Raw genomic sequence first — 27,334 nt, 5'->3', positions numbered from 1 at the left:
AATATACAGAGGGTCCTTGATTATCCGGCAAGATTGCAAGGGCCTGATGCTTGGCTAAACTAGGTTATCAGAGATTCGATTAACTAAACGAAATACTCCCCGCCTGTCCCCTTTGGATAATTGAAGTTAGTCTGTATACACCCAGTTCCCTATAGAAAGTTGCAATTAAATCTGCATCCAGTATATTTCAATTCCATATTCCCACCTACTCCTCATAGCCTTAGATTCCCTTGCCTGAGAAGAACCGAACTTCACGTTAAAAAGTATACAATAACCCCACCTTCATAACCTTTTGAAGGCAGGAAATTCACGCACACAGTACAATTCTAATCTTTGTCCTAAAAAGGCAATCTTTGAGTTTTTTCAAGTGCCCTTTAGTTTTGGACTTAATTCAGAAGAAACCATTCTTTCCAAGCCTCATGAGTAGTGACACATTTACAAGGTAGTATGACACATGAGATCAGTGGGAAAAGCTGTAATAGATCAGAGGTCACAAAATTGGGCTAGGATGTTGCTCGGGGTTATTGAAGCTAGGAGGGTGCACGCAGAACAAGAGGGATAGGAAGGAATGAGAGGAAGGGGGAATAGAGTGGTGGTATGGAAGAAGAGGGAGCAGGAAAAAAGAGCAAGGTGTTGGCAAAGAGAACTGATGACAATAGAGTGCACACAGATTTGACAAAATCTCAACAAATGAAGTATTAAGGAGTCAGGTGCAGCACTAAGCATATTCTAAGATTCTAATCCTGATATTCCACATACTTTCTTCTCCCAAATATTTAATGGCACATCACAATTGTGGATAAGTGTTTTTTTTTTAAAACTTATAGAATGCATTACTGAGCATTACTAAATAGCAAATAGGAGTATTCTGTTATAGCCCTTCTGACATTAATAAATTGAATTGATCGAATGCACTTAGCTAATTTACTTTCCATAGAAAAATATAATCAAAAATTTACCTCCTTTTGAGCAATGCCCATTCTGTCTCTCCAGTGCAACAAAAGTAAATCAACCTTTTCTTTGGCAAATTTCTCTACCTCTTTAGCAGCTCTTCCAGCCTTTCGTTGCCATTCTGGGACCTTACCAAATTTACCATACTGATCCTGTTGAAATTCAAGTACCACAACTGAGAAATGCACAACACATGACATGAAACAGAAAATACTTGCAAGAAATTCTAAGAAATCCACATTTTTCAAAATTTTTAATTACAAGCAGCTAAGTGACATAACAGATAGCAGGGATAAGACCTACGAACAAAAGGATACAGTTGCTATATATGGTTAAAAACTAAGGTTCAAGAAGAAAAAAAAAAAGGTTTTGAATGGTGCTGCAGCTCTGGAATTGACCCTTAAAACCATGATGCAGAGGAGAGCGAGCCAGAGCATCTGGATGTTGGTCACTTGCCTCCTGAGTTGGAGTGGTCAAGGCAAATATTTTTTAAAATTGGTTTATTTCGTAAGTAAGTTTTAAAAAATTCCTTTTTCTTCAATAAAAATATCTATTAAAAAAATTTGAGAGTTTCCCTAGTTTAATTTTGAACTCAACTATGGAACAATGGCTGGCATTTCTGGACAGGGCCAGTCATCTTGAAGAACTGTTGTTAGTTCAATATAACTAAGTGGCTTGCTAGGTCACTTTAGCAAGGAGTGAACAAAGTGTCAGTTGTGGGCAGCACGGTAGCACATGGTTAGCATTGCTGCCTCACAGCGCAAGAGACCCAGGTTCAATTCCCGCCTCAGGTGACTGACTGTGTGGAGTTTGCACGTTCTCCCCGTGTCTGCGTGGGTTTCCTCCGGGTGCTCCGGTTTCCTCCCACAGTCCAAAGATGTGCAGGTAAGGGGAATTGGCCATGTTAAATTGCCCGTAGTGTTAGGTAAGGGGTAAATGTAGGGGTATGGGTGGGTTGCGCTTCGGCGGGTCGGTGTGGACTTGTTTGGCTGAAGGGCCTATTTCCACACTAATGTAATCTAATCTAATGTAATATTCCTGTTGTGCTGGATGAACAAGGATAGCAGGTTGCATTCCTTAAAAAGGTAATTGCAAACCATTTGAGTTTGAACCCAAATCCAACAAATGTAATAACAATTGGACTTTTTTAAAATCTAGAATTCAAATCAGACATGGCAATTTATATTCCCTCCATTATTGGTGCAGGTGTCTGTATCAGGATTGATTATTCAATCACACTGCTATTTTCCAGCCAAATAAGGTAATTCAACTCCTTTCTCATCTCCCCTCTCCTTACTTTTCAGGGTAATTTTCTCCAGAAGTTTGAGTGACATGTTGAAAGCAAACCATCTATTTCCTGTACTTACTGTTGCAATTTTTACATTATCCCGGATATGCATCCTGTCAATTTCTTTTTCTGGTACCAGCTCTGCGCTGTCAAGGTATGCTAGTAAGCCTGTTGGCTGAAAACAAGGCAAAATTCTCAGTCTTAACATTAAATATTGCCCAGTTATTAAAATTGTGATTAATGAAAAAGGAAACATGATGTTGAAACATTTCGACTTGCACTCAGAACAGAAATAGAAAAATGCCAAAAGATATTCTATAAATGCTAATTCCATACCAGCTGGTCTCTTTACAGCAATACTCAAATTCTTAATAAGTTTGTTAAAACCTGGGAATATGAAATGCACATACAGGATAAAAATAGGCATGTTATGAAGTCAAAATATCACAACACCACCAAACCCCAAATTCACCTAATTCTGTTCAAAAAAGCCCTCAGTACAATTCCATTCTGGACAAATGGAGACACACAATGTTCTTCATTACCAAGGTGTGCCCCGTCTAGGGGTGATTGGGGGGGGGGCAACATCTTAAAAAGAAAAAAAATAAATCAGCAAATGAGATGACTCTTGCTTAGCTTCTGTCCAATCTAGTTCCTTAACTTCCTTTTTCTGATTACAGCCCTCCATCTAGCTCTCTTATGGGGAGGTATTCCAATAGTTTGCTTTTATTTTTCTAACCAAAAGCCTGAAAAGTACACTATCATAGGGAACATTCCTACTTTTTATCCACTTTAATGGACCATCTGAGGAAAGCCCTATGCAGAGAATTCTCTGCTACCCTTAATCACTGTGTTCTTCAATCCAGGAAAATATCTCCAGTTTTCATTATGAAAATTGGACGGCCATGGATCCTAATCAATATGGCAGATAATGAACAGCCTGGTATGTGGCAATATCCTTTGCATCTAACTGCATCAGCAATCTACTGGTGCTGAGGTTGCTACAACAGTCTGCCACAGGAGTCATAAGATGATCTTGAACCAATTACAAAAGATTTTAAAAGCACAGCTGTGGAACCCTGCTGCATCGATTACATAAATAGAGCTCTTGACATGGCTCAAACAAACAACAAAACAACACTAAAGCATCCAACAGTGGAGACCAAACCAAATTCATGAAGACATCAGGATTACAGCCAATATTAATCTGAAAGATGTAAAGGTATGACTTATTCCTTCTTAGTTCAAAGTTTGGAAAGTGCAGATCATTTAAAATTACTTACCAAAATGCGTTTCAGTAAATTCAATGCTGTTGGATTTTCTGCTGTCCAAAGACCCACCAAATGTCTACTTAACTGCCTGAAAGAGCAGAGTTAATTTTTCATTTTCTTTAATGAACAAACTATATGCGTAGCAAACAATACGCTGGTAAAATATTATACATACCTATTAGTTAGCATCCTCTGATCTGTACTAACTGTAAACATTGATGTATGTAAGTGGCGGGGTAGGGCACCCTCACTTAAGGCAAGCTCCTGCATCTTTGTAGCAATTTCTTTGTCACCTTCCTTGTTGGGAAGAAAATAAATTTGGCTTGTTTGTAAATGAGTTTTCAGTAAAGTGAAATGCAGCCATTTTTTAAAAATTGGAAATTTCCTTTTACCCCATTATGCCTGACTCTTCATCTTCAATATCAACCAGTGAAGAACAAATGAACTGTACTTCCACAATCATCATATCCACTGGACTTCATACCCTCCCACACAAAGCTAATTGGACTAGAGAAGAATTCACTGGAGCGGATTTGAATTTTCAGCCAACACATAGCTCAATTAATATACCTTAACATTTTGATACTACATCACCAGTTTAAAAAATTTAATTTAATTATAGTGTCAGATGTACAGCATGGAAACAGACCCTTCGGTCCAACCCATCCATGTCGACCAGACATCCCAACCCAATCTAGTCCCACCTGCCATCACCCGGCCCATATCCCTTCAAACCCTTCCTATTCATATACTCATCCAAATGCCTTTTAAAATGTTGCAATAGTACCAGCCTCCATCATTTCCTCTGGCAGCTCATTCCATATACGAATGGTTCATAAAGAAATAACTGTCAGATTTTCCCTGCACTTAATTGGCTGAAGCATAATGCACAATACAGAGAAGAAGCGCCATAATTACTGTTCTTGAATAAAACATACAGCAACTGAGATTTTCAGGGCAGGACATATTGGTGAATTGTTGCTGCCAGGTTTTTGGACAACCTGGTTCAATCACAAGTGACATCCTACAGTAAAGAAAACAATTTACCTATTACAGACAAAAATTCTGGTAATTTATCATCAAACAAGGTGGCATCGGTAAGGCCTAAAGACATAGGAACAGAATTAAGTCAGACATTCAGCCCATCAAGGCTGTTCTGCCATTCAATGAGATTGTGGCTAATCCAATATTCCTTAATTCCACTTTGCTGCTTAATATCTCATTCCCTTACTGATTAAAAATCTGACTCTCTCAGCCTTGAACATACTTAATAACTCAGCCTCAAAAGCTCTCTGCAGTAAAGAATTCCTGTGTTTGGGTTTTAAATGGGTAGTTGCAAGTTAGATTTAAGATTTTTCCCAAACAAAATTCTACAACTTGTTGGTTATTGGAGAACCGGAACAAATTGAAAATTAATAGCTATTCTGCATGCATACTAAACAGAATGCAAAACTATCAGAGCAAAATTTAACAGGTATGCACACGTATACACAAGTCATCAATGTAGGAATACCTCTCTAGGTGCTTCACAGTAACCATAGACAAAATTTACGAGTCACTTTGAAATATTAAGGCAGGTAAGTGAAAGCTTAAGACTGCATCTCCAGTAATCTTCAGAAAACATCTCAAAGATGGAAATGTGTGTGGGGAATGGGCTAGACAGACATCGGCAAGTGTACCTCTCAATAATGTTGAAAACTGAACAGGCACAATAACCTGAGAAGGCTCTCAAGTAAAACAGGAAGACTGGAATTTTATAGGTGCAATATTGCCAAACCAAATAGGCATTTGTCCACTTAAGAAAAACAGGACAGAGTATTATTTCATCATTTCCCAATTTATCATCTACGTTAAGGGGCGTCTATGTATCAGTCACTGAAAGCAAAAAAAAAAGCACAGCAAGTAGTAATGAAGGCAAATCGTATGTTGGCCTTCACAGAAAAAGGGTTCAAGTACAGAATAAGGAAGTTGTACTGCAGCTTCATAGGGCCTTGGAGAGACCACACCTGAAGCTTTATGTGCAGCTTTGGTCTCCTTACCCAACAGACGTTGCATTTGCCATAGAGCGAGTGTAGCAAAAAAGATCATTTGCCTTGCAGCAAAATGGCCCACATCCTCAAGAGTCCAAATTCTCTCATTCTGACAATTTTGTATAGGTTTGCTAGACTGGCTCCAGGATGGCAGTTTTGTCATACGAGAGATTGGGTCAAACAGACCTGTATTCACTGGAGTTCAGAAGACAGATGATCTCATTGGAACATGTAAAGTTCTAACAGGACTGAACAGGCTGGCATGAACGGTGTTTCAATTAACCAAGGGTCCAGAATAAGGGGTCACAGTCTCAGGATAGGAGGCAGACCATTTCAGTCTGAGACACTGAGCAATTTCTTCACTCACTCAGAGGGTGATGAACTTGTTGTCTACCACAGAAAGTGGTGGAGGCCTTGTCACTGAATGAGTTTAGAAAATAAATGCATAGACTTCTAGAGGCTAAAAAGAAGTCGAGGGGTATGGGGAGAGAGAACAGAAATATGACACGGAGATAAAAATTAGCCATGGTCATCTTGAATGGTAGTGCAGGTTCAATAGGAATAGGTGTAGGCCATCTGGCCCAAGTCAACAAAGATAATGAAGGATCAATAGGATTCAGAACTAGGGTGAGGTGACCAAACATTGGACAAGCTTATGTTTACAAAGGGTAGAAGACCAGACAGGAGACTACTGGAATGGAAAGTCTAGAGTTAACAAGAGCACAAATGAGGATTTCAGCAGTTGGTGGGTCAAGAGCAGAGTCAAGCAATATGACAGGTGGAAGTAGGCAGGCAGGCCTGGTGAGGCTCATGTAGGACCGAGATTGCAAACATTTGTGTTCAGGCTGAGACTGTGTCCTTCCTGAAAGTCAGCGGTTGGACTCAATTGTTGGAAATTTCTGCCCATTTAAATGATCTGAGAAGTCATGAATCAAATTAGATATAGGTAGGTTGAGAAAGGCAGAGGTGAGGTGGTTTAGTGTAATATTGTATTATATACAATAATCTTATTGTAATACTCACTTCTATAATAGCTTTCATAACTAATCCTGCGCCCTTCACAATAGCCATGGAAGGATGCTAAATGAAAAGAAAACAGATTACCACCTTTAAACATAGGCATGAGTCCTGCAATTCATGAGAAACATTTGCCATTTAGCGATACACAGATCAATTGAATCTCGACCCAAGAATTTTATTCAAGAATTCATGTCAGGCCTGAAATCATGCTCTAAAGTCCAGATGGGAGCGCAAAATAATCCATGCAGAAGATTCCATCCATCAGCAATTTTCAACGCCATAAAGTTCTCTGTACAGAAAACGTTGTCTTTGTGGCTCTTGTTGAATTAGCATCGGAGATGGTGCCGAACAGTCCATGCCAGAGTTTCCTTCCATCCATACATGTAGAATTATGTTTTGCTCATTTTAATATTTTATATTCTACTTTATAATCATTCGCCAGAACCGATCTTGAATATTTTTGAGAAGTCTTTTTTTAAAAAATAAAGATTTTTAGTTTTGCACTCGTCAGGACAAACTGCAAAGAAGACTAAAGGGGAAACAACACATACAGTATGAGAAGAGAATGCTGATTGATTGACCAAAGCATTGCCATGGAGAAAGTACCAGTTAGATGATTTATTTTGGTATTTCTTGCAAAGTGTCCTGATGAGCGCACACAATAAAAGCATTCAAAAAAAGGTGTCTTCCTTTTTCAGCAGTACTCTAGTTACTTGTCGACTGCTGAGACCAACATGGATAGTCACATGTCTTGATAGAAAAATAAATGTTTCAAGCTACTGGACTATCCAAGTCCTTTCTCAGGCTGCAAAAGTTAAATTTTACAAGAAATCTTTACACAGGGAAAGACATACCTGGAAAAGTTTGAACAGAGTTCTTCCAACATCTGCTACCATTTCTAACAACATATCAAACTGCTGCCCTTCAGTTGTCTCACTATATGGAGCACAAAGGGCAAAGGTAAGAAAATCCAGAAGAGAACTAATCACCAATGCCCCTGTCCCATGATCCTGCAGAGAAAAGAATCGAAGATCATGAGCACAGTAATGGACTGACTTTACTGATTAGCAAACAAAAAAGCTGCTTGGTCGCAGATAATTATCCCTTTACTTAACATTTTCTTTGGGCTCCATCACCACTTGTCCCGTCACTCCTTTCTCCCGCCCCTCCCACCTTCATCAAAATAGATCCCATTCTTTCCTAAATGTTATCCATTCTGAAGGGTCATTAGACTCAACATTAACTCTTTTCATGGCTGCTGGACCTGCTGAGATTCTCCAGCAGTTTGTTTTTGTTACAGATAATTAATAACATGCTAAGTGTAGATTTAAACAACGAGATAGGAAAATCCCAAATTCAAACTTAAGTTATCCAGGTAGGAAAGGGTGCAAACCTTGGCCAAATATTCATAGGCTAATAACAGAACAAAATAAGGGACAGACCTCATTCTGAGCTCCACTTCAAAAAAGCTTGACTGTAGACATTTAGGTGCCAAAGCAGCCACTGACATTTAACATCAAGTCAGATAAAAAGCCACTTGAACATGGGACCAGAGGATTGATTGGACATGGAAGAGGCCCATGGCCTGTTGAATGCTCCACCATTTCAATATGAACATGGCCCACTCTCCATATGCTTAGAATTTCCTGAGACACCAAACATCTGTCCAGAGTTTGAAGTTTGTTCAACCAGCAATAGCTACTCCCTAATCCTGAGTGTCTCAGAATTCCAAATATTCCCATTGAAGAGATTTTCCTCACGCCATTCCTAAATGATCAGCCATTTAGGACATATTGCCAATGTTTAATATTCAATGACAAATGGAAACAATTTCACAGCATCTACCCTGTCAAGTTCCTTTGTTTCCAGGAGATCACCTCTCATTCTTCTAATGACAAGAGAATGTCAACCCAATTTTCTCATTCTCTCATCACAGGAGTACCCCAATCTCAGGGAATAACTTGGTGAATATTTTCTGTACTGCCTCCAATGCATCTTTTCTGAAATGTGGAGACCAAAACAGAACATAATACTCCAGATGCGGTCACACCAAAAGCTTGTACAATTGCAATAGGACTTTTATTCCTGTCCTCCAAAACATTTATACAACATGCCATGTGCCTTCCCAATTGTTTGCTGCATATCTTGCAAAAGCACACAAGTGTCTTGAACACTTAAGTTTCACATCCTTTAAAATAAAATTCTGTTTTGGCTAGTTTAAGACCAAAGTGAATAAGTGGACATTTCCTGGCATTATAATCCATTGACCATCCTGCTGCCCATTCACTTAATCAGTCCATATGTATTTGTAAACTGTGCCCTGCCCACAGCTTACTTTTCCACCTAGTTTTAAATCACCAGCAATTAGGGTTATATTCATTACTTGGATGGAGACAGAATAATGTAGATTACAAATAACTGAGGCCTGAGCACTGAACCTTTTGGCACTCCACCAGTCACTGCCTGCTAACTTGAAAGTATATTTGATTACACACTTACATCCACTGTCTGCTTCCTCCTGTTAATCAATCCTCTATCCACATTAAAATGTCAACCATCACAATTTCAAGGAGAACACTACCAGTTACATGTGTATACACACATGTACATATCAGGTGAATGTTGTGCAAGGATTTGCCAGGGGTCAACACACCAAGTGCAAACTATTAAATTTTGTGATTTTTATTAGAAGGTTATTTTCAACATGACCACCTGCTCTTTACAGACATTTTTCTTTCACTAAAAGTTTTCCTCTATCTCAGTGCCATCTCCTTGTCTCAAGACCTTTTCATAGCTATTCTCAAGTCTGATTCAAATCATACCACTTCCTGTGTCATGGCTTTCGTCCAAGTTAGGTACTGTTAACGAGAGAGAGAATGCATGCAAATACTCTTCTGGACTGATCTAAAGTGAAACTGCTGTAAAGTAACACTGAGCCCATAATCCGTGGTATTTCTCATTGGCATTGTATTCCTGAGCATCATTTGCATGATTTATGATGCTACCCAACAACAAGCAGTGACTTGGGAATCCTGGTGCCCAAATAGCAGGCTCCTCATGTTTTATCTACTGTTCTCGAATAGGATCAGGCTTACAAAGCAGATTGTTGTAGAAAGCTAGGCATAAAAAAGAGATTTTCCAAAAACAGTGATCCCACAAAAATATTGTCATGTGTAGAAGAGGTCTCCCTTTCCTGGGTCCAACATTTTTTAAATTGTATTTAAGTCTCAACAGATTATGTTTTTGCTCAAACATGTCACCACTGAGTAAAATTGGACTGAAGGCAAAATGAGAAGAGATCCTGTTTTAAACCAAGGGAATTGTTTAAGAAGGTATTTGCAGTTTTAAAAGTTACTGAAACACACAATTGTATATAATATGTTATCTTGTTTAAGCAATGAGTAAGAACTCTAGACAGAATAGCACTGGTGACTGCACATGTGCATTCAGGGCAATTTTGCAGAGACCGGTCTTTTGATTGTTTTTTCCCCCAATTGGAACCAGTTGTTTCAGGATTAGGTGGGCTCAGCAAAATAATAACTACTCGACTGATCCTGGGCCAAAACCTGCAGCCTGCAAAGCAACCATCTCTCTTTCTCTTTCTCCCATGTAGAGAAGAGAAATGAAATCCTTAGTGGTTAGCGACTCTGCCTCACCCTTTGCCAAATTCCTTGAAAAGGGAACAGGTAAACCACCCGCAGAGGCACTGAAAAGGCAAAAAACTCAACCAGTGAAAGAAAAACAGAAATCAGTATATCCGCAATGCAAGAGTGAAAAAGAAAACTCAATATCAGTGATCAATGTTGATGCAAGAACTGTGCACTTTTTTGTCCTCCCCACCTAACAATATTTTGCTTGTGTGCGCACAATTTCTAAAAATGTGTTAGCAATTCATATTTCTCTGCCATTAAAAAGTTAGATTCAATATTTTATTGTTAAAGAAAGAACCTGGTGTGCATTCTTTCAACCCAAGTTAGACAATTGGGTAGAACTGGGCAAAACCACCAGTGGCTTAATTAAACTTTCACATTATTGATCACTTGGGAATACTGGGGCTGGATTTTCTCCACAGAAGAGTTCTGACAGTTTGTGGACTCCTATCTATTCATCCAGTCATCCATTGGGCCATGCACGATTGAATTAGAAAGAATAAGATTTGTTTCTGCATGTAAACAAACAAAAGCATGAATCCATAAGGTCACCAAAACTTAAATGTGTACTATTATACAATTTGCATTAATGAGAATATTGGATATGGCATTCTGAACAGCTTCAGGGTGTAGGTTTGCTCGCTGAGCTGTAGGTTTGATATCCAGACGTTTCGTTACCTGGCTAGGTAACATCATCAGTGGCGACCTCCAAGTGAAGTGACGCTGTTGTCTCCTGCTTTCTATTTATATGTTTGTCCTGGATGGGGTTCCTGGGGTTTGTGGTGATGTCATTTCCTGTTCGTTTTCTGAGGAGTTGATAGATGGTATCTAGATCTGTGTGTTTGTTTGTGGCGTTGTGGTTGGAGTGCCAGGCCTCTAGGAATTCTCTGGCATTCTGAACAGCCTTTGCAGTTCAACTTTTTTTTTTTATTAATGTCATACAACATCTGTTTGTAGTTCTAAAACATGGTAGCATAATGGAACAAGATAAATACCAAAACTTCTGAAGTTTCACCACATAATATAAAACAGACTTACCACATGGGCATTGAATTTATCAAGTAAATTTTCTAAAAACTTCTTTGAAGAGAGAAGTGATGCTTTGTTCAGCTGCTCTTGTCTCAAATCATAGTCATCATGCATAGGCTAAATTCAACCAAATTAAACAAGTCATTAACATTTCATAAAAACTAATGAACTTCAAAATTATACTATCCCAGAACATGCGCTGTTAATACATTAAAGCACTGTTGGCAGTGGACCTACGTATCCTTACAGGTATGGGACACACACACACACACTAAATTGGGAGGCAGGCATATGTGTTGAATCTCCTAAAGAAACCAATTAGAACTGTACACATTCATGAATGCAGAGACGCAAGATTTCCAGATAAAGTTCAGAGATTTCGGTCTTTGTGCAAAATATCAATTTAAATCACTTCAAAGTAATTTCTTAAACGCATCTACTTGTCACAAGCCAAGAGAAAGTGAGGATTGCAGATCCCAGAGATCAGAGTCAAAAAGCATGGTGCTGGAAAAGCACAGCAGCTGAGGCAGCTCAGAGGAACAGGAGAGTCAACATTTCAGACATAGGCCCTTCATCAGGAATGTCAGGAGGGTGCTGAAAGATAAACTGGAGGGTTGGGGTTGGGGGCTAGATAGCTAGGAAGGCTATTGTTAGATGCAGGTGGGGTTGTGGGGGATAGTGAAAGGTCGGAGGGGAGGGTGGAGCGGCTAAGTGGAAAGGACGATGGACAGGTAAGTCCATCTTGCTCCGACCTAGCGCCATCACCTCCGACATATACCAATCATCTTTCCAGCTACCATCCCACCACCTACCCCCTATTGCTCTCTCAGCCCCTTTTACCCCAGTCCACACACATGAAGGCTAATGCCCAAAAACCGATCCTCCTGCTCCTTGGATGCTGCCTCATCGATGTATGGGGAAGAGGTATACCATCCAACACACTCTGCAAGATTTTCCTCACAGAAGGCAATACGGTACATAAGTGCTGTTCTATCTTTAATTGTGATGGCGACTTTCCCCTCAGTAGATTGGGAAACAAAGAGCAAGTAGCAGAAATTTTAAATGTCAGAACAAGGTGATAACAAGAGATGGGAGAGGGGGTAAGGTTGACAGATTTGAAACAGATCTAGAACTTTATAGTAGTTGTCACCATTCTCTATCTTCGTCCTTCCACCCCCAGTTTACTTCCTAGTTGCAGAGATGAAGAATTCCAGACTTATAAAGAAACAAGAGAAGCTGCGATTACTCAAACTTTATTTTAAACAACAGAGGTATTCAGCAGATAGACAGCAGATAGACAGGAAGAAACACTCTCTCTCTGGCAATGAGGTCAATACAGAGCACACAGAATGGCACGGTGGCTCAGTGGTTAGCACTGCTGTCTCACAGCGCTAGGAAACCAGGTTCGATTCCAGCCTCGGGTGACTGCCTGTGTGGAGTTTGCACATTCTTCCCATGTCTGCGTAGGTTTCCTCCGGGTGCTCCAGTTCCTCCCATAATCCAAAGATTTGCAGGTTAGGTGAACTGGAAAAGCTAAATTGCCCATAGTGTTAGGTATATTAGTCGAAGGGAAATGGGTCTAGGTGGGTTACTCTTTGGACTTGCTGGGCCGAAGGGCCTATTTCCACACTGTGGGGAATCCAATCTAAAATCTAATCAGATCCAAACTTAACAGCAAAAAGCTGCCTCGGGAAGACTTATTTTAAAAATATACACACAGCAACTTATGATCTAGAAACATTCTACCCAACAGGGTGGGAGAAGCAAGGAAACTGAATAAATACTTTAAAAGTTGGAGTTTTCTGGGAAAGCAAGAAGCAGTACTAATAGAATAGCTCTTTCAAAGGACCAGCACAGGCCAGTTAGGCTGAACAGCCACTTTCTCTACTGTAAGTTTCTATGACTGCTCAAACTGTAATATATTGGGAAAATGGTAGAGTTATTCAACCACTATTTGCACAGAAATTAGAGACCAATTTTACTTAACATTTTGATTATTTTGCAAGTATCGTTGGGTTAGAGGGGATCAGAATAAAATTTAACATTACACGACACTTACACACATCAGAGCACACAACATGTCAATGGCAGCATGCGTAACACCATCATGGTTTCTTTTTAAAGCCTTTACTGTTTTCACACCAAGCCTCTCTCGAAATCTGAATGTTAAAAAGAGGGGGAAAAGTCACACGTTACAAACAGTGACAAAAACTACAGGAAACACCATGGCTCAAAATATCTGCAAACCAAACAATACTGCCAGCATAAATCAGCTGAAAATGTATTGAAATTTATCAACTGCACATTAACTGCTCAAAGTTCTTGCCATAGAGATCATTAGACTCAGAAGTTGAGGGGAAGATAAGGTAAGTGCCCTTGCTTCATCACTAATCACAAACTGCATCATAATGCATTAAGCACTAAGACTGCACTAATTTTTATAGTGGTGGCTGCAAGACCTTAGCTCTTAGTCATAATGTTACTGTGAAGCTTCCTGAAATAGTATGTTCTCTCAACAATAACCAAACTGAACAATATATTATATACAAGTCGCCTATTGACTTTACTAGGTTGACTTCACATTGAGTTTTCCCCTCATCTCCACCTTACAGTCATGACAACACCTCTGTCAATCATGTAGGCTTCTGCTGCACGAGTTCCTTATAAAAACATTATACATTGTCACACTGGTCAAATAGAGCCAGTTAAAAGCTGGGTCTGTTTGTATTAAGCCTTCATTCATTGACAGAAAAGGGACATGGCAATGCGTAACAAGTGAAATAATCTAGAAGCAGCACAAGACTAAAAAAAGGAACTGGACCTCCAGTCACAGGTATTGATAACATGCACGAACAGAAAGAAAAACAAATTTGAGTCATTGCAGAGAATAAGAGCAGTGAAATACTTATTACATTTCTGTAGTATCGACAGCCATCTACACTTGCAAACATGCCAACCAAATTCATGTTCAGGATTTACAGATGTGTCACACCCACTCTGTACCTGACCTAAGCCATTCAGTACCTATAACTATTGACTCATTCACCATAGCAGATTTATGGCTATTTTACGGTTTTGGTTACACAGACAAAATCTGTATATGTTGCATACAGAAAACCTTCAAGACAACTTTTAAAACTGGTGAGCTTCCCAGTTCCTGGTCACCTGCAAGCCAGAAGACCTTATGACATAATAAGTGGATTACTTACTTAGGAAGTTTTGTAAACGCTTGAAAACCAGCCTTCGAGGCAACCAGCCGTCTCACAGCCTGAAACTGGCTCTCCAGTTCTGCATTATTAGCAGTTTGATCACCTTCTTGAGACAGTAATGCTGTGATCGCATTATTAATGAGTTTCTCTTTGTTCTCAGAAAAAAGGCCCTGCAGAAAATAGGCAATTGTCTTTAAAGTTACCACGCCATGCAAAACATTTGAAAGACTCACAAGACTTAAGGAAAATTGCTCTTACGTCTTGAGTCACTGCATGCAGAACGCCACTGTATGAGATGTTTGCATTAAACCTAAACACCGCATCTGAAAAACTGCCATCTGAAATGCAACATTAAAGAAACTTGAGTACAATAACTGAATAATTCTCCAAAATGCTCACTGCATGAATTGCAAAGTTATCTTTAAAACTAAAAGTATATTTTAATAACTGTTCGTGCTGAGAGTTTGTGAAGTGACTGACAGACGTTTCAAAGCCAAGTGTGCAAACATCTCAAAAGCCAAAATACAACTTCATGGTGCAAAACTCTAAAGTGCATTCAAAGAAAAACATTAAAATGTTTACGCATGTGTTAGTGCATAGTATGGGACAACTATAACTCACTGCACAAAGCTAAAACTGAAGTGCAGTAAAACTACAACGCAATAGCAGCAATGGATGTTACCAGCAAAGATGCACCAAGAACAATCTTGCTGGTTTGATAAATCAAATGCACTTACTTGGAGGAGCATTTAGAAACCGAAGATGTAGACTTTCTACTTCTTCATCAACTGGCATACTTAGCAGCCCCCATCTCTGCCCTTTCTGGGTCGGTATCATTCGGACACACACATCTCTATTCCCAGAAGCTCTCACCCCATCTAGCAAGCTAGCCATTAAGGAGTCTCTAAGTAAAGGAAAGGAAGATAAAGTTGTTCAGTATTGATGCATTGGAGACAAAATTTTAGTTATAAAAATGTATGCCTATCACAGTTATTCAAATTCCTTATTTACATTTTACCAAGTTCCTTAATAGTCCTTAATAGAGGTCAACCTAGAGTCTCAAAAAAGCAGTCATCCAAACAGCAACAGTCTCATCTCGTCCTGAACATTACTATGGTTTCAAACCATTAGGATATATAAACCTCTAATTTATGTAAGGTGAGCAATGAATAAATCATATCATGAGTACCAAAGGATTTTGCATTCTATGAATGGGGATTTTTGAAGGCACCTTGAAACAGTGTTTCCTGTGAAACAGGAACTAATGGAGGTGAAATTCATCAGAAAACTGACAGAAGAAATTAAATTGAAACCCTTGGGTTAGCAGATTAAATTTAAATACTTGGTTTAAAAAAAAACAAATCTGATTAAAGTATGAACAGATGAATGACAACCCATATGCAATGAAACTGCAAACAGGCTAACTTGAGATTAACAATCCACTAAGCAACACTGGGAAACAGTGCGAGAGGAGCAAAAGGAAATTGTTAAATTTGATTAAGTTCAAACAGCAGCATGGCTCCTATTACTGCAAACAGATAAATGCTGCATTTTCAGAGGTCACTGTCTACAAGCAACAAGCTAACAACACAACACTAACTGCTAACTGAAACCATGAGAAGGCAATTGAAAGAAAGCGTCATTATTAATAGGCCGATCAACCATCAGGCTTCAGGAGTTTGAAAAAGCTGAATGCATGGGTTACAACGATTCTGAGCAAACCAGTGGATTGATGATGAAAACTTGTTTCCTTATTGCCAGACACTGACCAATATATTGAGCTAATAGAATTACACTCCAGAGATAAGGTAAAGTAGCTTCTGTATCTGGGATATTTAAGTGAATTGATGTCAATAATGAAACTTTTAAACCATTCTGGTGTTTCAGTCTCAGTCCAACCCAAAGTGTCAATTCCTTAGTTTCGTACAATGATCTTCAATCAATCTTATAATTAACTTCATCCAGCTCCACACATAGTCCATACCATTTCCTAATGACAGTTTAGCTTTTTAAAAAAAATTCAACTCAAAGATCAAAGTCCTTTGGTTGGTAATTTAAAATTTACAAAATCCAACTTATCACTTGTGGAAGGAAACGTGTCAGCAAAATCAGTAAGTTGCTGCAGCTTTTGGTTTTAAAAGGCTGACGGCTGGGGGGGGGGGGGGGGGGGGTAGGATGAGCGGGAGAACAAGCATGAGAGACAGAACAAGTGAAGCAAGAGTTTTTTTTGCATCTCCGAAGTCTGGAAATCATTCCTCAAAAGACAAAAGGAATACATTTTCTTATCTAAGCCTTTTTTGACTTGCAATTTAAGAAATTACACTCCTCCTATAACATTGACATGGAAGATTTACAGAACAATGTTGATTATCTGAACGAGACAGATGGAGAATATGGTGTTTAGATAACTGATTGATTGTTGGGATAACAGATAACACTTTTACGGGACCTTGATCTTGCTCGGATAATCTGAAATTCGGATAACTGACGCTCAGATAACTGAGGTTGTTCTGTATATTATTGGATAATTGCTCAGGACTTATACTATGTTCTTTATATAGAAAAAGCCATGATAAATAACATGGATTTTAATGTTGAATAAATCATGCATAAACATGCCAGTAACACAAGCCTAGGTATTGATCTTACATGATGCTACGAAGTTAAAAGTTGACCTGGTAAGTCCACAATGATTATTCCAACCTTTTAAGCATCGTATTAATCTGATAACTGAAGACCTAAACTTTTTCTCCCCAATGTAGGTCTTCACCTTAAAATGGCATGAGGAACCTGAACATTTTTACCTTTTCCCCATAACCATTTCTCTAGAATTCATTTTTCACTAATAAAATTGCCTCCAGTGCACAAATGATTAAGACAGGTAGTGTACCTTTAATGATTTGCCAATCAAGTCAGTTAAAAAAAGACAACTTTACTTGAAAAATCTGCTTCCACTTCAGAATGAGAAGATGGTGCAGCTGTAACATACAAGGAAGACTGGGGAAGCTAAATCAGATTGGGGCAAACATTTTATAGCCCCAAATGTGCTGTCATGCAAAAAATAGTGCTGCACTGTAACAAACTTGGAAACTACAGGGAGAAGTATGTACAAGCAGCTATATTTAACTTGAAAAATATCTGCTCTTTGACACAATGAACTGGGCTTTGAAAACTTGCTCTATAACTAGTTTGCAAAATGTAGAAACTAGTCAGAAATTAGCAAAGACTACAGAAAAGCAAACAGCTGGCAGAAGAAATTCAGCAGAGGAAGGAAGAAATAAGGACACAGTTTAAGTGGTACAATTTTAGGAGTGTAGGAAGACAGAGAACCTGAGAATTCATACACACAAACCCATAAAGTCAGCAGACTGAGTAAGTAAAAGGCAGCTTGTGCCTCTATTTACAAACCCTGAATAGTTTCAGAGTGCAAAACCAAAAGATTTGGCACATATTTATAAATCAATGGTTAAACTAGAGTGCTGACCACAATTCTCAGCACGAGGTAGGAAGACTACATTTACCAAACAGCATCAGGGATAAAGCATTTTACAAGTGTGAAGATCAGAGAAATTGGAAGATTCAACTTGGAAAAAGGTCAAGGAGGAAATGTAAGTCAAACTTAAAATCTATTACATTGAGTTTTTTTCTTTAAACAAACTAGATAATGAGAAGCTTTCCTCTGGTAGCAAGGTCAACAACAGAAGGTACAGATTGAAAATAATAGGCAGTATTGTTTTTGGTTGGCTGGTGACATGGGGACAGGATGAGAAGTTTGACCTGGAATGCACTTCCTGAAAGTACACAGGAACTGAAGTAGGCCAAACAGCAGTTCAGCCTTTTCTACCGATCAGTGATAGCTGACCTATATCTTAATTCCTTCTATCTGCATTTGTTTTGCAACTTTCACCACCTTTGTGAAAAATAAATCTGTCAGTTTTGACATTTTTAATTGAACTTAGTTTTAAGAGTGTTCCAGAATTTCAATACCTTTTGTATGAAGGAGGGCTACCGGATCGGATTACTAAACGGTCTAGGTCTAATTTCAGGGGTCTTCTAGATTACACCTCCTACACACAAGAAAATTATTTCTATCTACCCCAAATCATTTGGATTATTTTAAAATATCTCATTAGATCACTCCTCAAATCAGGAATACAAGTCTAGATTATGCAACTTATCGTAACTATTTAACACCAACTTCATTCTGGTAATTTGTCCTGTACCCCCTTCCCTGAGAACCATCATGAGTGATAAAATTTTTAAGTACAGCGCTTGTTAAAAATAGCCAATATGTGATTTTTGTCTGGGGATGTTGAATTTTGTTACTTAATTTTGGCACAGATAGGCAAATTTGTGGTTTGACAGATACACAGGATTTATCGTGCATCATTAAGGTTCGGTGTCCAGACCCAAATGTGATACTCTTAAAAACAAAAGAGATGTAACGAGAACTTGTCTGACATTACATAACAGATTCCTATCTCCTTGAAATAAAAGTCAACTTTCTATTAACTTTATTATTTTAGACTTCCCTTCTAGTTTAAGTGATTTTTACAGTTGAAATCCCAAACTCTGCTGATCCACAACTGAGCTATTCTATGTCAGAAATAGATTATTGTACAGGTCCACACACTGGACTCCATCTATTAATTTTGCCAACTCAAGTGATCAATGATCCTTTGCAACTTCTTGCAGATTCAATAGCAACCACCAAAAAAAGTCAAAGCACTACTGTAAAAAGGCAATTTCCAGGGTTATGGAGAAACAGCAGAAGGCACAAATAACTGATAGCACTTTCAGCAAGAGCACAGACATGATGGGTCACACAGCCTCTCAGTTTCTGCCTTGTCACTGCGAATGAGCGTGTTTCGGAAAACTAAAGTCCATATTTACATGCAAGACATTTTGCCTCAAGAGCTGAAAACTTAGAACTGTGTTGGTGCAGAGGACTACAATTCCATGGAGTTCAGTTTACAAGTTAAAACATTCAGAAAATGAATCACATCAACATTGTGCAAATTTCTTCAGGAATTGAAAACCAGACATGCTCCTCTTTGCACCCAACGTAAAGCAAATACATTAGGATAGAGAGAACCTCGTACCTTTCAGTGGATGAGTACTTGTAAACCTGCCCTTTGATGTATTCAATAGTAAACCGTTGAGGATTGTCAGAATCAAGCACTAGAGCAAATATCTGCAGGGGAAGAAAACATTACCAGAGCTCAACAGACTCAAAGTTTCACTAACACAGGGAAACAAATCAGCAAACATCAGAAATGGGTTTTTTTTAAAATGCAAACAAAAATCTATAAACCATAGACAAGATAATTCCAATTAAAGATGGATACCACTATAGAGAATCTTTCAAATTAAGCTGAAGGCCAGATTTTGATACATTTGCAATGCAAGAGTGTAATGTAAATTCATCTAAGTAATAGATTGAATTTTCTTCATGTTCAAGTTGGAGATTTGAGAGCTAAAAAAGGGTTAAGGTATCTAATTGCTTAAGACTGACCTGTTACTTGGATGTAGGTTTGCTCGCTCATCTGGAAAGTTTGTTTTCAGACATTTGTCACCATACAAGGTATCTTCAGTGACAAGATTAGAGTGTGTTGCTGGAAAAGCACAGCAGGTCAGGCAGCATCTGAGCAGAAAAATCGATATTTCCGGCAGGAGTCCGTCATCAGGTTTCTGCCCGAAACATCAATTTTCCTATTCTTCGGATGCTGCCTGACCTGCTGTGCTTTTCCAGCAACACACTAATCTTGTCTCTGATCTCCAGCATCTGCAGTCCTCACTTTCACCCAACATCTTCAATGAGTCCCCAGATGCAGCACTGGTGGTATAGCCTGCTTTCTATATATAAACAGAAAGTGGGCTATACCAATATTTCATTCAGAGACTCACTGAAGATGCTACCACGTATGGTGACAAAATGTCTGAAATCGAACTTTCCAGCTCAGCGAACAAATCTACATCCGGAACATCAACCTCAGCTACAAATCCTCTCAAAACTCGCTAACATGTTACTTCAAAAAGGTAATGCATTTGAAACATCATTGTCAATACTTTTTAAAAACAAATTTTCCAATTCGTGCTTAAATCAATTGTCAAGTGATAATGTCATTGGACTAGTAATCCAAAGGCCCAGACAAATGTTGAGGACATGGAATCAGAACTGTTGGAATCTGAATTCAATAATCTGAAATTAAAAGCTGGTCTCCATATTAGTGGTCAGAAGACTATTGTTGATAGTCATAAAAAGCCACCTAACATCCTTTAGGGGAAGGACTCAGTCATGCTTAGCAAGTGTGGCCTACATGTGACTCCAGTTGCAGAACAAAGCAATTGACTCTTAACTACCTTCTGAAATAGACAAGTGAGCCACTCAAACATATCACTCTGCCATAAACGATCAATAAGGGATGAAACAGTCCACATACTGGAAACAACAGCACACCTAGTCTTGTTAACCATGCAAAATCCTCCTTCCTGGGTTAGTGCGGTGGAAATCAAGCCCCACTAAAGCTGGGATTGTCACAAAGTTAAAAGATTTTAAAATAAGTTTACACGTTTCTCTAATTTACCTGATTTTGAGGACCACATCAATGGAAAGCAAGGAGCAGAATTCTGTATTTCAGAATTATTACAAGTAATTAGACTCCAACCACAGGGAAAGAGTTGTAAGCCATCAGTTTATAACACTACAAGATTTAATACTCTTATAAACATCCCCTTTTACACAGTCAGACAAAGAAAAACAGCAGAGGAAAATTTTGAACCAGTTCAGTGGCTCTCTGATGAGATGAACCTTATGATTCAGATGCTGATCAGATTTTTGCTTTTCAGTAACCTTTCTCCAGATGTTTCCACTGGTTTATAAGAGACAACGTGGCTGACTCACCAGTTGCAAGTCCCAGCTTACAAAAACTGAAGATGAACTGAATTTTGTTCCAATTCAAAATAGGAAACTGATTCTGTCTGTTATAGGAAACCTTGGCAAGAGTAGAATTTTCTATTTCCCTTTGTTCTAACCTTTGGTTTTTAAACCATGAACATTCACCACAAGCAACTAATAAAAGGCTCAAATACGCATAAGTGTTTCAAAATGTCCCAATAAGATCATAAGTTATAGCAGCAGAATTGAGCTATTCAGCCAATCAAGTTTGCTCCATCATTCAATCATAAATGACAGTTTCTCAACCCCATTCTCCTGCCTTTTCCCCATCAAGAACTTCTCACTGTCTTAAGTACAGTCAATGACTTGGCATCTGCAGCCTTCTGTGGCAGTAAGTGCCACAGATTCACCCTCTGGCTGGAGAAATTCCTCATCTCAGTTCTAAAAAAGGTCATCCTGACATTGAGGTGGTGCTTCAGGTCCTGGTCTCTCCTACCAGTGGAAGCATCTTCTCAATGTTCACTTTACCCAAGCCTCAGTATTCTGACTATTTCAATCAGATCACCCACTCATTCTCCTAAAAGCTCTTGACTACAGACCCAGGGCCCTCAATTGCTCATATGGCCAGTCCTTCATCCAAGGATCATTCTAGTAAACCTCCTCTGGACACCCTTCCATAGATATGGGGCCCAAAACTGCTCAATATTCCAAACGCAGTCTGACCAGAGCCAGATACAGCCTCAGCAGTACATCTCTGCTCTTGTACTCTAGCACTCCTAAAATGAATAGAGAAAATGAGGACTGCAGATGCTGGAGGTCAGAGTTGAGTGTGGTGCTAGAAAAGCACAGTAAATCAAGCAGCATCCAAGCAGGAAAATCAATGTTTCAGGCAAAAGCCCTTCATCAGGAATTCCTAATGAAGGGCTTTGGTCTGAAACGTTGATTCTCCTGCTCCTCAGGTGCTGCCTGACCTGCAGTACTTTTAAGCACCCCATACTCTACTTTTAAAATTAATGCATTTGTCTTCCTAATTGCCAAAATGAACCTGCATGTTAACCTTGAGAATCCTGAACTAGGACTCAAGTCGTTTTGAGTTTCAAATTTGCAACGCCTTTCCACATTTCAAAAATAATCTGCACTTCTATTCCTCCTTCCAAGTTGCATACCTTCACATTTTCCACATTGTATTCCATCTGCCACATCTTTGCCCACTCTCCCATGTCTAGGTCATTCTGCAGCCTCCCCACTCCATCAAAACTACCTGTCCGACCACCTATTTTTGCATCATTTGCAAACTTGGCAACAATGCCCTCACAGTTACTTCATTCAGATTGTTAATGTACTACGTGCATAACTGAGGTCCCAACACAGATCTCTGCAGAACTCCACCAGTAGTCAGCTTCCATCTGAAAAAGACCCTTTTATCCCCACTCTACTTTCTGCCAGTCAGCCAATCTGCTATTTGCCTGCAACTTGCCCCCAACACCATGGGCTCTTGTCTTATTTAACAGCCTCCTCTTACAGGAACTTATCAAATACCTTCTGTAAATCCAAATGGATCACATCCACTGGCTCTCAATCTAACTGACTCATAACCACTTTAAAAGAATTCTAAGATTGTTAGGCATAACCTCCCAACGATGAAGCCATACTGACTCAGCTGAATTTGCACAACCAAGTATTGTACAATCTCACCCTTAAATGTACTCTAAAATCTTACCAATGATGGAGGACAGGCTAAACACTTAGTTTCCTGCCTTCTGCCTCCCTCCCTTCTTAAAAAGGGGTGTTAACATTAGCCATTTTCCAGTCTTCTGGGACCTTCCCTAGCTCCAGTGATTCCTGAAAGATATCTTACCAAGTTCCTCTATCTCCTTCAGAACTCTGGGGTGTAGTCAATCTGATTTGGGCGACTTCGCCGCCTTCAGACCTTTGAGCTTCTCCAGCAGCTTCTCCTTAGTGATGGCCTCTACACTCATCTCTGACCCTGACTCTAGGTTCTGATATGCTGCTGGTATCTTCCGCTGAAAACTGATGCAAAGTATCAATTCAGTTCCTCCGCCATTTCTTTGTTCCTTATTACTACTTCTCCAACTTCATTTTCCAACAGTCCAATGCTCACTTTTACCATTTAGACATAAAGAAAACCTCTTGCAATCTTCCATTACAAGCTAGCTTACTCTCATATTTCATCATCTTCCCGCTTACTGCTTTGTTAGTTATCATCTGTTGCTTTTTGAAAAATAAATCACCCCAATCAATCATCTGGCTTCCCACTAATCTTCACCACATCATGTACTTTTTTTATTTTATGCTGTCCCTGACTTCCCTCGTCAGCCCTGGTTGCCTCATCCTCTTAATATGTACCTTCTTTCTACTGTGCCTCCCAAACTATCTCCAGAAACTCTTGCCATTTCTGGTTCACTGTCTTTCCCACCAGGCTCCCCTTCCAATCAACTCTGACCAGCTCCTCCCTCATGTCTTAGTTACCTTGACATGACTGCAATACTGTTACACATGATTCAAGCCTCTCCCTCTCAAATTACAAAGGTGAATTCCATCACATTATCATCGCTACCCCAGTCTGCCTCATTATACATCAATATTAATTACAGCAACACCAGTTTTGGAACTCAAAACCAAGTCTTTCCCTTCTGAAGCTAAAATAGAAATATAAAGTCAAATTTAAAACTATATATGGATCTGTTAGAACACAGGCTTCAACAAAATGCAATAATCAAATTCTGCACCAAACTACTTGGATGGATAGTTTGAGTGGGCAAAGTTCTGGCAAAAGGAGTTTAATGAAGGAAAATGTGAAATTTTCCACTTTAGCAAAGAGATAAACATTAGCTAAATGGTCAGAGATGGAATTAAAAAAAAAGTTAGTCTGCATATATAGCAAATAATTCAGAAAGTTAGTAGCATGTTATTGCTTATTGTGAAGGGAACTGAATGCAAAGAAGTTTACTTCAGTTACAGTTGACTGGTGAGACCATATCTAGAGTAAATATATAGCATTGGTCACCTTATTGAAGGAAGGATATAAACTCATTGGAAGCAAAGAGAGAATGGACTAGACTAATACATGGAATGGGTAGGTTGTCCTCAAGGAATAGTTGAATAAGCTAGGCTTGTATCCACTGCAGGTGGCTTGATTGGTACACAAGGTCTAAGGGAGTTTGACAGGTTGCATGGATGAATCTTCCTCTTCCCCTGTAGAATGGGGTCACTGCTCAAAAATATGAGGTCTCCAAGTTAAGACAAATAATGCAAAGTTTTGAGGATTGTAATTCATTTGGAACATTGTCAAAAGATAGTGGAAACAGAGTATTTGAATTTTTAAGGGGAACTAGATAAATGCTTGGTTGGAAGTTACAATCAGATTTGGAACAATTTTATTAAATTGTACAGTTGCTGGAAGGGGACAAGTTGGTTGTTGACACCATCCAGGCAAAGCATCCCACTTGAATGGCATCCCATCCATTATTACCAGCTTTCATTCCCTCTTCCATAAAAGAAACAGTGGCAGCAATGCAAGTTCCATTTTAAAAACCCACAGCAGATCCTCAACACGACTCTTGACAGCATATTCCAAACACTTTTTGGACCATCTAAAAAGGACAAGAGCAGAAAATACTGAACACAACCCATAGGTTCCCCTCCAAGTCACACACTATGCAGACTTTTCAAAGAAAAAATCATTTTCATCAAAGCCCCCAGGATCAAAATTAGGAAATCCCTTCTCTCTCAGGGCCAGAGATGTACCTAACTCTCTCAGATTGTGGTTGGTCATGGCCAAGGGCTCACCACCAATTTCTCATGGTCAATTAGTGATGAACAACAAATGCTGGCTTTCTCGACAATGCTCACATTCCATGGAAATATTAAAAACTCCAAGAGACCTTTAAAAATAACATTTTTTTCTATCTTGCCTATCAATCATTTGAATATCAAGCTTCATTTATTTCATCTGCACAATGCTTGCCAGTTGGTTTCAATTAAGAGCTGTGAACAGATCAGCTAAAGCAAGTGAAATGGCTTGGGTTTGATTGCAATTAAGCAGGGCAGATTGGGTGTGTAATAATACCAGACTTCTCTCTGAAATTCCTATACCAGCTCACAAAAATTAAACAGTGAGATGCATTACATTTTATCACCTCCTAGCTGGAAAAAGACATGCACTCGAGTAATTTCCCTGTTCAACAACCTTAAAAAAGGGAAAGAGATCAATTAACACAAATCAAAAATGATACAAACCTCTCCCAAAGGCTTGAGGGTTACAATATTGTATGTGGCTGGATCACGCTCCACTAAACAAGTTTCTGTAAGTGCTAATACTCGCTTTACTGGATCCTGGAAAAAGTTTAGACAGAAATTAAACAATAACATTTCCCATGTGTGCAAAATTATTATTAAATCCAACTACCCAAGTTGAGGACATTTCTTTGGCAGTTACAAATCAACTTTTCAAAACCTTAATACTTAGTAACCACCCCTCAACCGGACACCTTTAAAGTAACTCACCTGATGCCTACTTGCAATTTTTTGCACAACGAATTCAGCTAGTGATGTAATAGATTCGTCATTGCTATATTTGCCAAAGCGGTGATTCTGATAAAAATCAAACTCAAATGTTTCTTTCCGGATGCGCAGTGAGATACCAATAAAGTTGCCTGCATGATCAATTGCACTTTTGATGATGTCGTCTTTTTGTTCAGATGCAAAGAGATGCTGGAATTTCAAAAAGGAAAGACCAACTAAGAAGGAATCAACTGTACTGCAAATGCAATCTCAGCACTCGTGCAAGGGATGCAACTTTAAAATTGCTACCCCCTTAAATTGACAATAACATCCCAAGACGCTTCCTAAGTGTTTAGATTAGATTTGACATCAAACTATAAAGTTAAGAAAGGAATGGTAATCAAATGGTTTGGTCAAAGGGATGCTCTAAAGGGCTACGTTTTAAAAAAAAAGCATAAGAAAATACAGAGCCTGTTAAATTTAGGGAGGGAACTCTATTTTCAGCCTAGAAAGCTAAAGCCTCAGCCACCAATGGCAAAGTAAATGCAATTAGAAAAAAAAGACAAAAGTGAAGGATTCCAGGGTTTGAAGTTACAAAACGCAGGGGTGGTCAAGACCATTCAGGGATGTGCGTTTTAAATTTGAGGCCCTTACCCTATCCCTGAACATTGCACAGTGAATCCGTCTACCCTGCACATCTTTGGACTGTGGGAAGAAACTGCAGCAACCAGATGAAACCCACTCAGACATGGGGAGCATGTGCAAACTCCATCCATCACCGAAAACTGGAATCAAACCAGGTCACTGGCATTGAGGGACAGTAGTGCTGACCACTGAGCCACCACGCTGCCCCAAATTCCATGGACATTATAGTTATACATGACAACACCAGGTTATAGTCCAACAGGTGTAGTTGAAAGTACAAGCACTGTTTATTCGTCAGGTAGCTATAAACACACACACACACACACCTCTACGGGGTGAACTTACATTTGCAAATATGTTCTATTTTGTTCAAAAAGCACACAATCTATCGGCAGTCTATCCATGCAATATTTTATAAATTTCTGCTTTGGAAATAGAACCAGTCTGACTCAAGGTTGGGATACAGACAGACTCTAACCTCACACCTTTAATGCAACCTCTGAGCGGAGGTGCCAGTTTTAAAAAAAAAAATTGATAAAACCTCAAGTTATCTCAGGACCGAGACTCGAAAGTAGTTAGAGGATTTACATATTGGAAAATCAAAACTTACATCCCCATTCCAATTAAAGACTTACCAGCAATCTAGGTTTTATCAAACACTGCATCAGTTGTATGACACTTTGATCTTTTACTATAAATCCTGCATCCGATAATCTTGCCCCACTAGCTACCTGAAGGAGCTGTGCTCTGAAAGCTTGTACCTCCAAATAAACCTGTCAGACTATAAGTTGGTGTTGAGAGAATTTTTAAACTTTGCCC

The 27,334-nt window shown here is 39.1% G+C and overlaps 1 protein-coding gene across 8 annotated transcripts in view; it reads right to left on the bottom strand.

The window, feature by feature from the left end:
• dnajc13 (dnaJ homolog subfamily C member 13) overlaps positions 1 to 27,334 on the bottom strand; it is a 151,429-nt gene that overhangs the window by 80,715 nt on the left and 43,380 nt on the right. For 7 of the 8 annotated variants that reach the window (XR_015752825.1, XM_043719456.2, XM_043719454.2 and 4 more), the window contains exons 7-20: positions 25,874 to 26,080; positions 25,607 to 25,702; positions 19,551 to 19,642; positions 15,186 to 15,352; positions 14,707 to 14,786; positions 14,449 to 14,618; positions 13,299 to 13,398; positions 11,249 to 11,356; positions 7,415 to 7,570; positions 6,564 to 6,620; positions 3,686 to 3,807; positions 3,523 to 3,598; positions 2,319 to 2,414; positions 960 to 1,103 (exon numbers count right to left, since the gene is read on the bottom strand). Coding sequence is in view for 7 of the 8 variants with exons in the window: in XM_043719456.2 (XP_043575391.2) it covers positions 960 to 1,103; positions 2,319 to 2,414; positions 3,523 to 3,598; positions 3,686 to 3,807; positions 6,564 to 6,620; positions 7,415 to 7,570; positions 11,249 to 11,356; positions 13,299 to 13,398; positions 14,449 to 14,618; positions 14,707 to 14,786; positions 15,186 to 15,352; positions 19,551 to 19,642; positions 25,607 to 25,702; positions 25,874 to 26,080 (1,671 nt within the window). In the remaining variant the exon portion in view is untranslated. The remainder of the gene's footprint in view (positions 1 to 959; positions 1,104 to 2,318; positions 2,415 to 3,522; positions 3,599 to 3,685; positions 3,808 to 6,563; positions 6,621 to 7,414; positions 7,571 to 11,248; positions 11,357 to 13,298; positions 13,399 to 14,448; positions 14,619 to 14,706; positions 14,787 to 15,185; positions 15,353 to 19,550; positions 19,643 to 25,606; positions 25,703 to 25,873; positions 26,081 to 27,334) is intronic. The other variant, XM_087978517.1, reaches the window with a different exon arrangement.

This window comes from Chiloscyllium plagiosum, unplaced genomic scaffold (genome assembly GCF_037043375.1).
Source record: "Chiloscyllium plagiosum isolate Xiang-an unplaced genomic scaffold, Cpla_swu_hap1 HiC_scaffold_34, whole genome shotgun sequence".
Taxonomy (NCBI): domain Eukaryota; kingdom Metazoa; phylum Chordata; class Chondrichthyes; order Orectolobiformes; family Hemiscylliidae; genus Chiloscyllium; species Chiloscyllium plagiosum.
The sequence above is the reverse complement of the archived record's forward strand: the minus strand, read 5'-3'. Positions and strand labels throughout refer to the sequence as shown.